Raw genomic sequence first — 15,767 nt, 5'->3', positions numbered from 1 at the left:
ATGTATTAATTAGCAGTGTTGGAAGCTACTATGAAAATATAGTTTACGGAGCTACCAATTACTTCACACTGGAAGAAGTTAAGATACGCTAAAGCTACCCTTAAGAAAAATATGGCATCATACTTAGAAAAAGTAGTTCACAACCTCCAAACTACTTCATGAACAATTATCACATCTAAATCTCATAGACTACAAATTGCAAGAACATATCACTCTTGGGTCAGATGTTAAAGAATGTGTAATTTAGCCTTTTGAACACAATGTGATTTAGCCTATTAAACACCAAGCTACTGCTAAATATAATTAAATTACTAGTTGAACTAAATGTAGGTCACTACTCCGTAACACTTCATTAGTATGTTATGTATATTGTTATTACAATGTAAATTGAAACCACGTCTATGGTTGGAAGTTGGAACCCCCTTCTGATCATTTTCTAAACTGGAACAAACTTAGCGCGTTAGGGTTGCTGTCCGGACCGTATTTATTGTTACACGCCGTCAGAAACTGTCATGGCATCCGGATACATTGTAAGTCGTGGTGTGCTAACGTTTGGAATTCACTATCATCATGTTTGTAGAAATGTACTCCTTACACAGACCCGAGAGAAGAAGCGATGGATGAAAGCATACACTCTTTTGATGGAAAGAAAGTTGAAGATAGAAGGGCTTCCACCACCTAAGCCACGGTAATGATAGCTAAGATACCTTGGTATCATTGGGATCAAGTCAAGGCCATTTGTGTTGGTGCTCATAGTTAACGTTAGCTGAAATAACTATATTATAGCCAATATAGAAGACTACTGTATCTTAGGTACATACTGATTTCATGCACCGTGGTCATAGTTATTAATTTCTCTATGTTCTGTCTCCTAGCTCTCAAAAACCTAACTGGGACTACCATGCAGAAGTCCAGGCATTCAGCAGCCGCCTTAAAGAAAACTTCTCCCCAGAGCTCCTGAAGACAGCCTTCGTGAACCCCTGTTACATTCAGTCAGAGAAAGAGAGGAGGCAGGCACTCGGCGTGGACTCTGAAACGGCCGCTCTGGTCCTGGGGGACAACATTCAGCTGAACACACAGGGCTTGGAGTTCACCAAAAGCTTCCTGTCTGACTGGTGCAGGGCCAGCTTCCCTAGCCTGCCCAGCAAAGGAGTGGTTGCCATTGTCAGCCACCTGACCAGTCATCCAGTAGTTTGCCATGTGGCGCGGAACCTCGCCATCGAGGACCTAACTATGAGCGCTCAATTCCCTGTCACTGATGAAGTATTGCACAGTACGTTCCTCGCTGTGATCGGAGCACTCCAGGAGAGCAGTGGAGCTGAGAGAGCAGGCCTTTTCCTTCGGGTAAGAGGAAGATCCACACAACTTTCAACACACACACAACTTTCAACACACACCCAACTAACGGTTAAGATTAAACATTTCAAATGAACATTAGATTGCTTGTGTATCTAAAGATGATCACACCTCCCATGCCCTCTTCTCTCCCACCAGGATTTCCTGGTCACCCAGTTGGTAGGTAAAGACCTATTTGAAATGTGGTCGGTGGTGAACCCCATGGGGCTGCTGGTGGAGGAGCTGTCCAAGAGGAACGTGTCCCTCCCAGAGCCTCGTCTCACCAGGTCGGCCGGGGGCCGGCACCGTGCTCCCACTCTACTTTGTAGGGCTGTACAGGTACGCCTCACTGGCCACTCCCATCCGTATGCCTCCTGATAAAGCCACAAGGTTTTCCTGATCACGAGACCTGACCAGGAATACGCTGTGACCCAGGACCTAAAGTATTTTTTCCCTGGTCGGGACAGATGATCAGGAAAAACTCTTGCCGTTACTTATGGAGTGTGAGAGGTGTGTGGTAGTGTTCTGCCGGTAGTTTGTTGTTTATTGATTATGCTACTGAGTGAGTGTGTGTGTTTGTGTCCTCAGTGATAAGAAGCTTTTTTCAGAGGCTCCAGGGGAGACAGTTCTGGCTGCAGAGGAGGAGGCGGCACGCGTGGCCCTGAGGAAAATCTATGGCTGCACAGAGAACCGGAGACACTCTAACTTCTCTGCAGCAGAGGAGCAGCTCGGACTCCTACCCTCAATCCATCAGCAGCAGCTAAAGGACATGTCACCCCAAGCACTATAATGTCTTCCATCAGTTGATGACAGCTCATGACATGCCAGAGGGTCAAAGTCAAGCGGTTCCCTTAGCCTATCAGGACCAACCTCTCACAGACTCATAAACCCAGACCTAGGGATACCCTCCAAACTATGTGGTCTGCTCAGCCCTTTAAATTAGAGGACTGTCCTTTGGCAAAATAATGTTTTTTTTCTGTAATATATTATTGATGTAAAAACAAAATGTATGCGTATCCCTGAGCATGTCTCTTGAAAGAATGTTTATTATACCATCTTTGGTTTAACCTGTCTGCTTATTATTGGGTGTTATTCATTAATGTATGACTGTCCCACAACAGTTGACATTAGTCTGCTCTAAAAAAAAACATGGGTTAGCGATGTGCAAATTATCTGGATTGATATCACAAGAGTAGGATCCACGACACTATACATTGGAAGGTCATTTTTGGGCTAGTCGGGATCACCTGCTGTGATTGGTTGCCAGGATAATGTCCCTGACATCCATAGTGGGAGATGTGGCTCCCTCTTTTATCCTCTGCTAATGCCACTGCAACCAATCGGCAGAACTTGGAGTGAGAACTCGACTTAAGTGTCAGGCCTGGTTTATTAAAGCTGTATTTTACTATGAAAAGTCTGACACCAGTATAGACACCTGTTTTTGGCACTTTGCAAATGCACTTTTATTGTGCATTTATTTGCACAGGTTGGGAACCAACTGGATAATTGCTCTTTGACCTCAACTGGGTAATCTGTCTATTACTTCAAATTACTTTTACAGAAAGTATTTGGATTCTGCAATTCATTATTACAAATTGAATATTTTATCTGTAGTGATTGCAAGCAGAATATAGCATGGCTGAACAGTGATGTTACATGTGGGTGTGTAATATACACTCGTTTCACTCTCCATCTGGTCCACTTCATGCCAACTATGCTATCATCCCTCCCTGGTCCCTCGAAGCATCGGCAGCAGAACCTGTGGGCCTAGCTTCCTTCTTTCTCATCTGTTCTTTTTTAAAGCAGTAATTTAGCCTTTAGGTGGAGAATGAAGGGCTCTATCTGCAGGCAAGAAGTGTAGGCCAGCCCTAATAGGCCTACATCCCAATATATTAATCACTAGGATCACAGAGCAGGGTAGAAGGGGTTGCATCCTCATTCATGTTCATCTGTATTTTGTCTTAAATATGATCATCTGCACTTATTTATCTGCACTGATATATTTCTATTGAGAGACTGTTTCTTGGCCTGGATTCAAAAAGCATCTCAAGTAGGAATGTTGATCTAGGCTAAGTTTTGACTTTTGAATCATATTGACAAGAGGGGCAACCTCATCCTAGATCAGCACACCTATTCTGAGATGCTTTATGAATATATGCCCTGTACTCTTGACCTATTTTAAGCCAGTGTCCTCCAAGGTAAGCTGTCAAAGCAGATATTCTCTCCAATGTAGGCTACTCAGTGGGACCTAGTCACCCTTGGAGTTCAAATCTAATTTGATTTGTCACATGCGATGAATACGACAGTGAAATGATTACTTACAAGCCCTTAACCAACAACACAGTTTTAAGAAAAAATATGTTTTAAGAAAGTAGTTACTAAAATAAACTGAAGTAAAAAATAAATACATTTGAAAAATAACTCATAATTAAGGAGCAACAATAAAATAATAGTAGTGAGGCTACATACAGAAGGTACAGGTACAAAGTCAATGTGTGGCTGAACAGATTAGTCAAGGTAATTGAGGTAATATGTACATGTAGGTAGAGGTAAAGTGACTATGCATGGATAATAAACAGCAGCAGCAGCTTAAAAATGGTGGTGGGGTGGGAGGGGGGCAATGAAAATAGTCTGGGTAGCCATTTGATTAGCTGTTCAGGAGTCATATGGCTTGGGGGTAGAAGCTGTAAAGAAGCTATTGGGACCTAGACTTGGTGCTCCAGTACCGATTGCCGTGTGGTAGCAGAGAGAACAATCTATGACTAGGGTGGCTGAAGTCTTTGACAATTTTTAGAGCCTTCCTCTAACTGGTATAGAGGTCCTGGATGGCAGGAAGCTTGGCCACAGTGATGTATGTTCCAATAAACAGCACTTGTTTTTATACAGTAGGAGCCATGGATGTGAAGCACAGTCACTCACATGGGCACAGCAGCCTTTTCTTTTACTTTCAATGCAGTAGTCCATCACACTATATGTAACTCAACATTGTGTGCAGTTTTTTTTCTGAATGATAAGAAAAGCAATAAGAATAGCACATTCTAAGCATGAGCTCTTGAGTTGGGAAAATCTTGTGCAATACACCGACGCATGTCTTGTATTCAAGATCCTCAATGGCCTGGCTCCCCCTCCACTCAATATTTTTGTTAAAGAGAAAATCCAGACATATGGCAGCAGATCCACAAGGTCTGCCATGAGAGGTGACTGTATAGTTCCCCTAAGGAAAAGCACCTTTAGTAAATCTGCATTCTCTGTGAGAGCTTCCCATGTCTGGAATACACTGCCATCAGACACACATAACTGCACCACATATCACACTTTCACCAAATGCTTGAAGACATGGCTAAAGGTCAATCAGATTTGTGAACATGGTCCCTAGCTGTGTGTTGCCACTCTCCATGTTGTCTGTTGTCTAGCTTGTGAGGTGTGGAAACACTTTGTTGCTTTTATGAATTTTGTCTTGCTGCTTTTTGTTTTATGCTGCTCTGTCTGTATGCTACGTCTTGCTTGTCCTATGTTGCTCTGTCTGTATGCTATGTCTTGCTTGTCATATGTTGCTATGTCTTGCTTGTTCTATGTTGCTATTGTCTATATTGTAATTGTTTTTAATAACCTGCCCAGGGACTGCGGTTGAAAATTAGCCGGTTGGCTAAAACCGGCACTTTTACTGAAATTTTGATTAATGTGCACTGTCCCTGTAAAAATAAAAATAAACTCAAACATTCTCAAATAGTGTTCCACCACTAATACATAAGCAATTTATGATTATTGAAATGTATAACACATAATCTCCTAAGGTGACATACAAACTTCTACACATCTCTGACATCTTCAATTCTATTCTCTTCTAACTATTATATTCCTCTAATTCTTGTTCCAATGTAATGATACCCTAATAATAGATGTACATCTTAAGATGTATGAGATGAGGGGTGTTTCCTCTTTGTATGATGAAAAGGAATGTGCCTGGAATTAGGACACATGATGCAATGATAAGTGTCAAGCTGCTGGGTGGCGCTGGTTTGCCCATGGAAACCAAGCGCGGATAGTGCGTGACTCCTCGTTCAGCCGACAGCACAAGTAGCCGCTCTACTCCGTTCCTTTCAGACAGAGTCGGTACCCGTTTAGCAGCAAAAGCTTTTCCCTTTACTTGTAATTCCCCATCCTTCCCTGGTTTTATTTTTCTTCCCCTATTTGTCCCAGTCATGGCGGCGAGTGCGAAAAGAAAGCAGGAGGAGAAACACCTGAAGATGCTGAGAGAAATGACGAGTTTGCCTCCCAACAGAAAGTGCTTTGACTGCGATCAGCGCGGCCCAACCTATGCCAACATGACGGTGGGGTCTTTCGTCTGCACCTCCTGCTCTGGCATACTGTAGGTACACATGTGATTGAATGAGTGACATTTTCATTCCGCGTTGACAGGCCGCAAACATGTCTGCTAACTAGCTACTTACTAACGTTAGCTAGCTAACCGTTAGCTAGGCTAGCTATCCACCCCCTCCCCGTCTCTTTTCATTTAGAACCGCAATTGTCTTGTGAGTTGGGTGTGCTAGCTATAGGTAACTAAATAGAGGCAGATTTTCGCGATATATCTAGCACAATAATATGATAGTTTACTAACTAACCAGATACAGATATCACCTATTTGGCTAGTAAGCTCGCTGGTGGCTAACTAGCTAGCCACATAACGGCAATTTACCGGTAGCTAGCTATAACGTTTTAGCTGGCTCCAATCAGTTAACCAGTTTACAGGAGTAGTAACTAACTGGTAAGCCGCTAGATGTGAAAGTGTCTAGGCAAGAAGTCTGACTATGATATGTGTGTTTTTCTATAGTTAAGAAACGTGTCACCTGCTGCTGCAGTCTTTTCACACTGCAACCTGGACTCAGAGGTAGACGTAACATAGGATGTGTTCGTAAATAAATTTGTGGTGCCCAGAGTGCACTCTGGGCGTTCGTAAATTCAGAACATTCAGAGCGGTCACTGGGTGCTCTGGCGGAGGAGTAGGGTTGAACGGAGCGTTCTGACCTCACAACAGTAGTCAAGCACCCACGCTAATTGACTAGCTTACTAGCTACTTCCAGACACAAATGAGAGAGTATCCCATTCTGACCATTTTACTCGCCCTAGCAGAGCTGTTTTCATTTTATCCACAGCGTTGGTGACTGTATCTGTGCCACTGGCAACAATTTAATGATTCCTTTTGCCGACTTTTACTGACACCGGCCATATTCAACGGGTGTTGAGCATTGTAAATTCATCACTTATTCTGCGCTCTGGCACACTCAGAGGGCCCTAAAATCGGAGTAGATAGCCAGAATGAATTTACGAACACGCCCATAGTAAACGAAAATCCGGGACACTCAAAATAGGTAGGGCTCTGACTTCTTTTTTCTTTTTTCTTAATTAAATGATTGAATTAATTAAATGATAAATTAAGTTAGAATCCTTCATTTATGAGATTTGCGCACTCAACCTTTGGGTTGCTAGACGTTCACTAGTATTATTCAAATCACATTTTATTGGTCACATACACATGGTTAGCAGATGTTATTGCAAGTGTAGTGAAATGCTTATGCTTCTAGATCCGACAGTGCAGCAGTGTCTAACAGGTAATATCTAACAAATTCCACAACAAAACCTAATACACACAATCTAGTAAAGGAATGGGATAAGAATATATAAATATATGGATGAGCAGTGACAGAGCGGCTAAGATGCAATTTATAGTATAGAATAGATACGGTATACAGTATATACATATGAGATAAGTCATGCGAGATATGTAAACATTCTTAAAGTGGCATTATTAAAGTGACTAGTGTTCAATTTATTTAAGTGGCCAATGATATCAAGTCTGTAGGTAGGCAGCCGCCTCTTTGTGCTAGTGATGGCTGTTTAACAATCTGATGGCCTTGAGATAGATGGCTGTTTTTTAATCTCTCTGTCCTAGCTTTGATGCACCTGTACTGACCTCGCCTTCTGGATGGAAGTGGGGTGAACAGGCAGTGGCTCTGGTGGTTATTGTCCTTGATCTTTTTTGCCTTCCTATGACATCTGGTGTTGTAGGTGTCCTGGAGGGCAGGTAGTTTGCCCCCGACGATGCGCTGTGCAGACCTCACCAGCCTCTGGAGAGCCCTGCAGTTGTGGGCGGTGCAGTTGCCATACCAGGCGGTGATACAGCCCGACAGGATGCTCTCGATTGTGCACCTGTAAAAGTTAGTGAGTGTTTTCGGTGACAAGCCACATATTTTTTTTTCAGCCTCCTGAGGTTAGGGTTACACTGTCTGTGCGTGGACCATTTCAGTTTGTCGGTGATATGTACACAGAGGAACTTAACTTTCCACCTTCTCCATTGCTGTCCCGTCGATGTAGAACCGGGCATCATATGAAGTCTAAAATAGCATCATGTGATGCAGTGCATCATATGGCTGTATTTTGAAAGTTATATTTCTTGAAAACTTGTTTGTTGACATGCAAAACATTTTTGGACTATATCAACAATGGACTAATGAAACAAATACCAAAATATATTTTTTGGGGTGGAGTTTTCCTGAACTAACCTTCTGTTTTATGTAACCATAACAAACATAACATGTACTAATTTGACTGTCACGGATTTTGGTTTACTATGGTACGTCTTGTCTATGAGACCAGCCTGCACACTAGCAAGCTAACTTTACTCCTCATGTGGCTAGCTAGCATTTTTTTAGTCTACCACCTAACTCAGCTAGTTATCGAACCAGGCAAAGTTGACCACATTAAAACAAGTGTCATCTACCTAGCTAACTATACAGGTAGGGATTTGACTATTGATCATTCCCATTAAAACCTATTTTCTGGCTCACTATTTAGCTCACAGTATTAATGTGATCCAAGGTTGATGCTGTACCTCTGCCTTGTACTATTGTGTAACCAAGCATCTGTATAGTTTGGGATTTGAGGATTAGTGGGACTGAAGCTGTGTTTTTCTCCTCCCTTCTACTACCGGAATAATGCAATGTCAAATATTGTTGAGGAAATGTGTGTAAAAATATATATTTATATGTGTGTTTTTGTAAATATTTTTTATAACACCATACAGGCAGTGAAAAAAAACTAGAATTTTTGATGTGCTGCAGCTATTTCATGTCAACCTGACCTTGTTTGTTCAGAATCTGACAATGCCTGGTGGTTGCATGCATGGTAAAGAACGACCTGTTACATATCTTAAACAGAGGACATCACTGGTGTACTGTTCACCATTTCCTGGTTTGCAGCTAGGTTGAAGAACATCCGGTGTCTTCAACAGCAGCAAGCTTGTTTGCTTTTTTCATCATTGAAATAATTCCTGCTGACATACAAATGAGATGAAAATGAACCCAGCGCTCCCTGCTTTGCTAGCCTATAATATTCTGCAGTAGATCTATATGATGTCATTATGCTAATATTTTCATAATCACTTGCAGAACATCTTTCCTCTCAGGTCTTTGGGGGGGATTTCAGTTTTTTCTCTTGCTTACAGTTAGGCTTAAAACCACCCATGTTGTGCTAGTCAGTACATTTGCAGATTCTTCGCTAGCATCATAGTTTGTGTATGAGGTTTGCTGTAGCCTTCTGCTGAACTCAATTGCACCCAGTTTGCATAGGCTACACTGCAGAGCTAGGTTAGCAACCAATACCTCTCTCGGTCTGTGTAGTGTCTTGACACAAGTTCCTGAGCACCAGCCTCACCCTTAGGACACAAGCCCACCACTGTTTGCCATGCCCTCTGTGGAGACACTTGTGTAACCTTCAGAAAGAAACACAACCACATTGGTTATTAATTCAATAAGATGTTCATTGTAATGTCCTGATTACTTCATCAATGCTGCCCAGTGAGACGCCGGGCTTCGCTTTCCTTCTTCAATGCCTCACTGAGGTCAACCTGTCATGGTCCATTAGCAGATAATGGTTAGCTTAATAATGGCAGAAAAGGGGAAGTGTGTGTCCCTCCCTTACTCTATTAAGACCTTAATAGCTCCATTAAGAGGTAGGGGAATTGAGACTGACCTATATGCTGACCACACCGCCTGCGTTGCATTCGCAAGCATTGCAAAATGAATGTACACATACAATGTTATTCAATCATTTCATCTAAACTGCTTGTGCGTGTTAAAGAGCGTCTGTGTAGCCAGGTGCTAAAATAGAACTTGGTTCTATTTTTGATGCTTGATGCACTGCAAGTCCAGCCTTTCCCATCTCCTCATTGGTTTTTAGGAGCATATACCCAAGTGGGTGATTGAAATCTGAACTGAGGTCCACACTCCAGTCCAGTTGGTGGTAGTAATGCACCTTAAAGTTGGTTGCCAACCGCCATATAAAGTCCAAAGAATAATACTACTACTGATTCTGCTACTAATACTACTACTACTGATTCTGCTACTACTACTACTGATTCTGCTACTACTACTACTTCTGCTACTTACTACTGCTACTACTACTGATTCTGCTACTACTACTGATTCTGCTACTACTACTACTTCTGCTACTTACTACTGCTACTACTACTGATTCTGCTACTAATACTACTACTACTGATTCTGCTACTAATACTACTACTACTGATTCTGCTGCTACTACAACTACTACAGGAGGAGAGATTACTAGAAACTAACTGGGTTTCCCCTTTTATCTGTGGATTCATTGTCAGAGTAGAAAACACAAACCATTTTGTGTGACTCAAAATGGGTCAAAATTCTACAAAGATCCAGTAAAATAACAACCCAATCTTTACAACCCAGGACAAATTAGCTAAGTTAGCTAGCTAAATGTCCATGAGTGGTTCATGTGTTTGGACCTGACCTTTCAACCTACGTATCCAGATTGCATCTGTTGTGGATGTTCAAAATCAACGTGTGCCCAGTGTAGTCCAGCATGTTAGCTGCTTCCCAGTCTGGTTTTAAGGTGCCCCTGTCTCCGTGTTGGGTTTGCCCTGTCAGAATTGTTCTTGCACCCCAATGTTGGACAGTAGCCCCTTTCTCTTATTACACACATTGGAACTGTTTTAGGTACGTACTTGCATCATTAGGTTGAGTCTATCTGGGTGGGCTGTGTTTATAATGTCTTTGTTCTGGCACCTAAGGTGTTTGTGCACTTATGTGCACTTCAACTGAGAACACTGTTAGAATCATTGTTTGCAGATGGACATAGTTTGGCCCTTCCGTCTCTCATCTCTCTAATAGTTCTGCAGGGATTACACTGTGAATTTCCCACTTGTGCTCTTGTATTACATTTTGTGATGGGGGATAATTGAGTTATTTTCTGAACTCAGACACACAGGCCACACAGCCAAAACTGTAAAGTGTATGCTACCTAGTCTTACCTACCTACCAAACATAGGCCTATAGGCTAGCCATTTCAGGTAGGTTATTAATGTGTTGTCTAGCTAGTGGTCAATACCTTGTTCCAATGAAATAACACAATAGCTAGCTGGTCCATCTTTAGAACTTGTGGGATTGGATTTGGTTTCCCAGCAGAACAATGACCTCATCTAACCTATCCTCCTTTCTGCTGATCAGGCTATCCATTTCACTTATGAAGTTAAACTGAGGCTTATGCAAATCTTTCTTGGCAGGACTTAGCGACTGTCATGTTGCTGAGATAGAGAGATGTGTGGGAGGCAGGGGAAAGGACTGTTTTGCTGTCTACCTCGTGGTACTCTATGTATGCAGGAAGCCTGGTGTGATTCTAGTGTGGGGAAGTGGTGGCATGGCCCATTGGCCCTGTTTCGCAACAGCAGGGTGGTTAAACAGGAAGTGGAAAAGTGCAGGAAGTTGCGAATTGACTTCTTCTCTCACTTTGCTTCCCAGGAAGGGTAGAGGAGGTTAGCGCTGACTGAGAGACATCAAATTACTTTACGTGGGACAATTTCCCGCACCCAGATTAGTATTTTTAAGGGTGGACTCTGTATTAGCATGCTTTTAAGTCCAGGAGTAGGTTTAACTTCGTACGTCTGAGATCCCGCTAACGGGATCGATATGACAACAGCCAGTGAAAGTGCAGGGCACCAAATTCAAACAACAGAAATCTCATAATTAAAATTCCTCAAACATACAAGTATTTTACACCATTTTAAAGAAACTTGTTGTTAATCCCACCACAGTGTCCGATTTCAAAAAGGCTTTACGACGAAAGCACACCAAACAATTGTTAGGTCAGTACCTAGTCACAGAACAACACAGCCATTTTTCCAGCCAAAGATAGGAGTCACAAAAGCAGAAATAGAGATCAAATGAATCGCTACCCTTTGATCTTCATCAGATAACACTCATAGGGCTTCATGTTACACAATACATGTATGTTTTGTTCGATAAATTTCATATTTATATCCCAAAATTTGAGTTTACATTGGCGTGTTATGTTCAGTAATGTTTTGCTTCCAAAACATCCGGTGATTTGCAGAGAGCCACATCAATTTACAGAAATAGTCATAATAAACATTGATAAAAGATACAAGTGTTTTGGATGGAACTTTAGATAAACTTCTCCTTAATGCAACCACTGTGTCAGATTTTTTTTTTTACTTTAAGGAAAAAGCACACCATGCAATAATCTGAGTACAGCACTCAGACACAAAAACAAGCCATACAGATACCCGCCATGTTGTAGAGTCAACAGAAGTCAGAAATAGCATTATAAATATTCACTTACCTTTGATCTTCATCAGAATGCACTTCCAGGAATCCCAGTTCCACAATAAATGTTTGTTTTGTTCTATAAAGTCCATCATTTATGTCCAAATACCTCCTTTTTGTTCGCGTGTTTAGTTCACAAATCAATATTCACGACGTGCAGGCCAGACGAAAAGTCAAAAAGTTCCATTACAGTTCATAGAAACATGTCAAACGATGTATAGAATCAATCTTCAATAATGTTTCAACCGGAGAATTCCTTTGTCTTTAGAAATGCAATGGAACGCAGCTACCTCTCACGGGCGCGTGCCTGACTGCGCTCATGGCCTTCTACCAGACCTCTGGTTGAAACAGCTCTCATTCTCTCCTTCACAGTAGAAGCCTCAAACAAGGTTCTAAAGACTGTTGACATCTAGTGGAAGCCTTAGGAAGTGCAATCGGGCCAAATTTACACTATCTTGGATAGGCAAAGAGTTGAAAAACTACAAACTTCAGATTTCCCACTTCCTGGTTGGATTTTTTCTCAGGTTTTTGCCTGCCATGTGAGTTATGTTATACTCAAAGACATAATTCAAACAGAAAACACTGAAGTTTCTAAAACTATCAAAATCTACTAATAATATACTTATTTTTGCTTCTGGGCCTGAGTAGCAGGCAGTTTACTCTGGGCACCTTATTCATCCAAGCTACTCAATACTGCCCCCCAACCATAAGAAGTTAATCTCGGTCTGGGAAACTAGCCCATTGTGTTCTTTGATACTCTTGTGTTGTATGGTTGGAGCTTCCTGACATATGCTAATGATAGTATTACAAGCTTCTGGTTTAGGCCTATAATTTAAGGAGGTGCTTGTATTATTGATAGTGCTGCTGCCGTGTCTGTCCTTCCCACACCCTGATGGATGGACCTCAGGAGAGGATAAAGAGAAGCTAAAGGAATGTGATGGAAATGTGAGCAGTTCCACGCCCATCCTCCTCCTGAGCTCTGTCTCTTGTTAACCACAGGCACTTACTTTGTTGACCAGCCCCCCTTCCCTTCTACAGGAACCTACCTTAAAGACCCTCTGGGTCAAAGGTCAACTTCAACCTGCAAAACTATTTCAACGCTCATTCATAAGACTGATGCTTGATAGTGGCGGTCTTTCCTTCTGTTGATCCTAATGCCTTTTGATTTGGCTCAAGATTAATAGTTGTTTTTGGTCTCGTCATCGAGTTGAGTAGGTAACTAGGCCAGTTAGGTTAACTCAAGTCCTTTGAGTTGTTAACTAGGCCAGTTAGTTAGGCTAACTGATTTGAGTAGTTATTAACTCGTCCCCTCTCCCTCCCGCCTGTGGCATGTTTAATGGGTGGAGTTTAAATCTACTGTGTTAACACATTCCATATGAAGGTGGAGAGGCTTTTCCCAGGAGGAACACAATGTTTGTTGTAGAGGTTTCCTTATAGTAGGAAGTTACTATAGTAACACGGGGCGGCAGGTAGCCTAGTGGTTAGGGCATTGGACTAGTAACCGAAAGGTTGCAAGATCGAATCCCCAAGCTGACAAGGTAAAAGTCTGTCGATCTGCCCCTGAACAAGGCAGTTAAACCACTGTTCCTAGGCCGTCATTGAAAATAAGAATTTGTTCTTAACTGACTTGCCTAGTTAAATAAAGGTCAAATTTAAAAAATTGACCATAGTTCAGGAACCACAGTTATTTTCTGACCACGTCAGCCAGGACTTGACCACGTGACCTGACCAGGAAAAGCTCTCAGACCTAGTTGAATTATTTTCTGGTTACTTCATGTGATTGGTAAAAACTCCTGAGCCCAACAATAGTTTATGTTGACCTGAGTACTACAGAGGTGTTGGCTGCTGAGGATGCTACATAGATGGCCTCTGCTGGGACCTGGGTTCAGCACTACCAGTCCCTTTATCTCTTTCTCTCATCCTGGAGGAGTCAGTGTGTTAATGACAGACACTCCCCTGCTGGGTGTTTCAGCTCTTTACACATACTGTGTGTGTTTGTCAGAGAGAGAGAGACACAAAATAGTGGGTATGCAAATCAAACGTTTCACTGTAACCACACACACACTCGCAGAGGGATTAAAAAGTGTCATAATTGTTCAATTGCGGTGGGATGCCATCCTATTTCAGAGCTGAAGGGGTTTGGAACTCTCTCCCAGTATCTGACCTACTTTCCTCCTCATGAGACTGAACTGATCATTCACGTGCCCCAGGCTCCCCACACACACACACACACACACACACACACACAGTGAGCGAGACACACACACACACACACACACACAGAGAGAGACACACACACACACAGAGAGAGCAAGACACACACACACAGAGAGACACACAGTGAGCGAGACACACAGAGACACACACACAGAGACACACACACACAGAGAGACACACACACACACACAGAAAGAGAGAGAGAGTCACACACAAACACTCACTTCACCCTCATGGTTGGATAACTGGCCAGTCTGAGTAGAGCGAGAAAAGGTTGAAAAGTCAAATGTTCCCCACACTAGTAGCCACAACTACACTGTCGGGTGTGCTGTACTTTGTGCCAGCATGAACACGGTCGGAATGATCTTACAGGCTGAATCTAATCCATGTATTGGTCTGGGTCACATTCATTAGTGCACTGCACACCTTAGAAAAACAGTTTACAGTGGAAAACAAGCATTTTTTTAAGTTCAGCTACTCCCTCCGCGTTTTTAACTTTCATTTGGTGTCTAGTGAATAAGACCTGGTCTGTTTGTGATATAGATTGACTGTAATCTCTGTGTGAGACCATGATGTGTCAGTCACTCTATTTGTGAAAAACAAACACACCTCGAAGCCGAATACTATATCTGAATACACCTTACCATTGATGTAACTGCAATGCTAAATTATTACTTGGCTCTAGTCGAATGCTAGTCTAATACTAATTGTCGACAACTACCCCTGTTTCCTACTTTGTCATTGTCTGTCAATAGGTCAGTAATTGAACCCAAAACATAGGTCGCGTCCCAAATGACACCCTATTCCCAATCCAGTGTCACTACTTTTGACCAGGGCTCTCTGAATGCGGCTCCAGTCAGTCAGTTGATTGAGTGGTGTTGTATAGAACTGAAGATGGAAGGAGATGGATGGGCGATCCATAGCCATACACTGAGGCGCTCTACCATTTGGGTGGGACTCATCCTTCATTTCAACAAAGGGCTAAAGGCAAGAGCAGTGAATAATTGAAGATCTGCCTTAGTCTAGTCTTACACAGCATCACTCTCTCCCTCCCAGTTCTCGACAGTTTGTAGATCTATCTTAGGTCTCCATGGAGACTCTTTAGGCGAGGTGTGGGCGAGGACCACCAATCGCAGATAATTTTTTACATTATCGTGGCATTCAAATTTTGTCCATTTTAGCAGTGAATGTGAACAGGCCTATTATTATTAATTTAAACATTTTGCATTGTGAAAAGTAATGTACAATTGTATTATTATTAGAAAAAAATGAAAAAACATCTATAAAAAGATTGCGGACCACCTGCAGTACCCCGGACCACAGGTTTAAAACCACTGGTCTAGAGCAAATGTTAATGAGATTGTCTTCACAAGTGCTGAGGCTCAGGTGACCTGAGTGACATGGGTTACAGTTTCAGCTGTTCCTCAGCAGACTTTTTTTTCTCCTCTCTTGAAATGGCACGCACGCCCACACAGGCACACAGGAGCAGAGCCGTGCACAGGAAATGGAGGCAGGAAACCAGCCCCCCTGATGTCTCGGGCTCACTCACACATCACAAGGGAA

At 42.3% G+C, this 15,767-nt stretch overlaps 1 protein-coding gene and 1 pseudogene across 10 annotated transcripts in view; both read left to right on the top strand.

The window, feature by feature from the left end:
* Positions 1 to 110: 110 nt before the first annotated feature.
* Positions 111 to 2,987, top strand: LOC109905591 (39S ribosomal protein L44, mitochondrial-like; annotated as a pseudogene).
* Positions 2,988 to 5,314: 2,327 nt separating this feature from the next.
* LOC109905590 (arf-GAP domain and FG repeat-containing protein 1-like) overlaps positions 5,315 to 15,767 on the top strand; it is a 38,064-nt gene continuing 27,611 nt past the window's right edge. For 2 of the 10 annotated variants that reach the window (XM_020503047.2, XM_020503045.2), the window contains exon 1: positions 5,330 to 5,704. In XM_020503047.2, the coding sequence (XP_020358636.1) occupies positions 5,538 to 5,704 (167 nt within the window). In that variant the 5' untranslated portion in view covers positions 5,330 to 5,537. Of the gene's footprint in view, positions 5,705 to 15,767 lie in introns of all 10 variants that reach the window. The other 8 variants (XM_020503046.2, XM_020503044.2, XM_031790643.1 and 5 more) reach the window with 6 other exon arrangements.

This window comes from Oncorhynchus kisutch, linkage group LG15 (assembly GCF_002021735.2).
Source record: "Oncorhynchus kisutch isolate 150728-3 linkage group LG15, Okis_V2, whole genome shotgun sequence".
Classification (NCBI taxonomy): domain Eukaryota; kingdom Metazoa; phylum Chordata; class Actinopteri; order Salmoniformes; family Salmonidae; genus Oncorhynchus; species Oncorhynchus kisutch.
The sequence above is the reverse complement of the archived record's forward strand: the minus strand, read 5'-3'. Positions and strand labels throughout refer to the sequence as shown.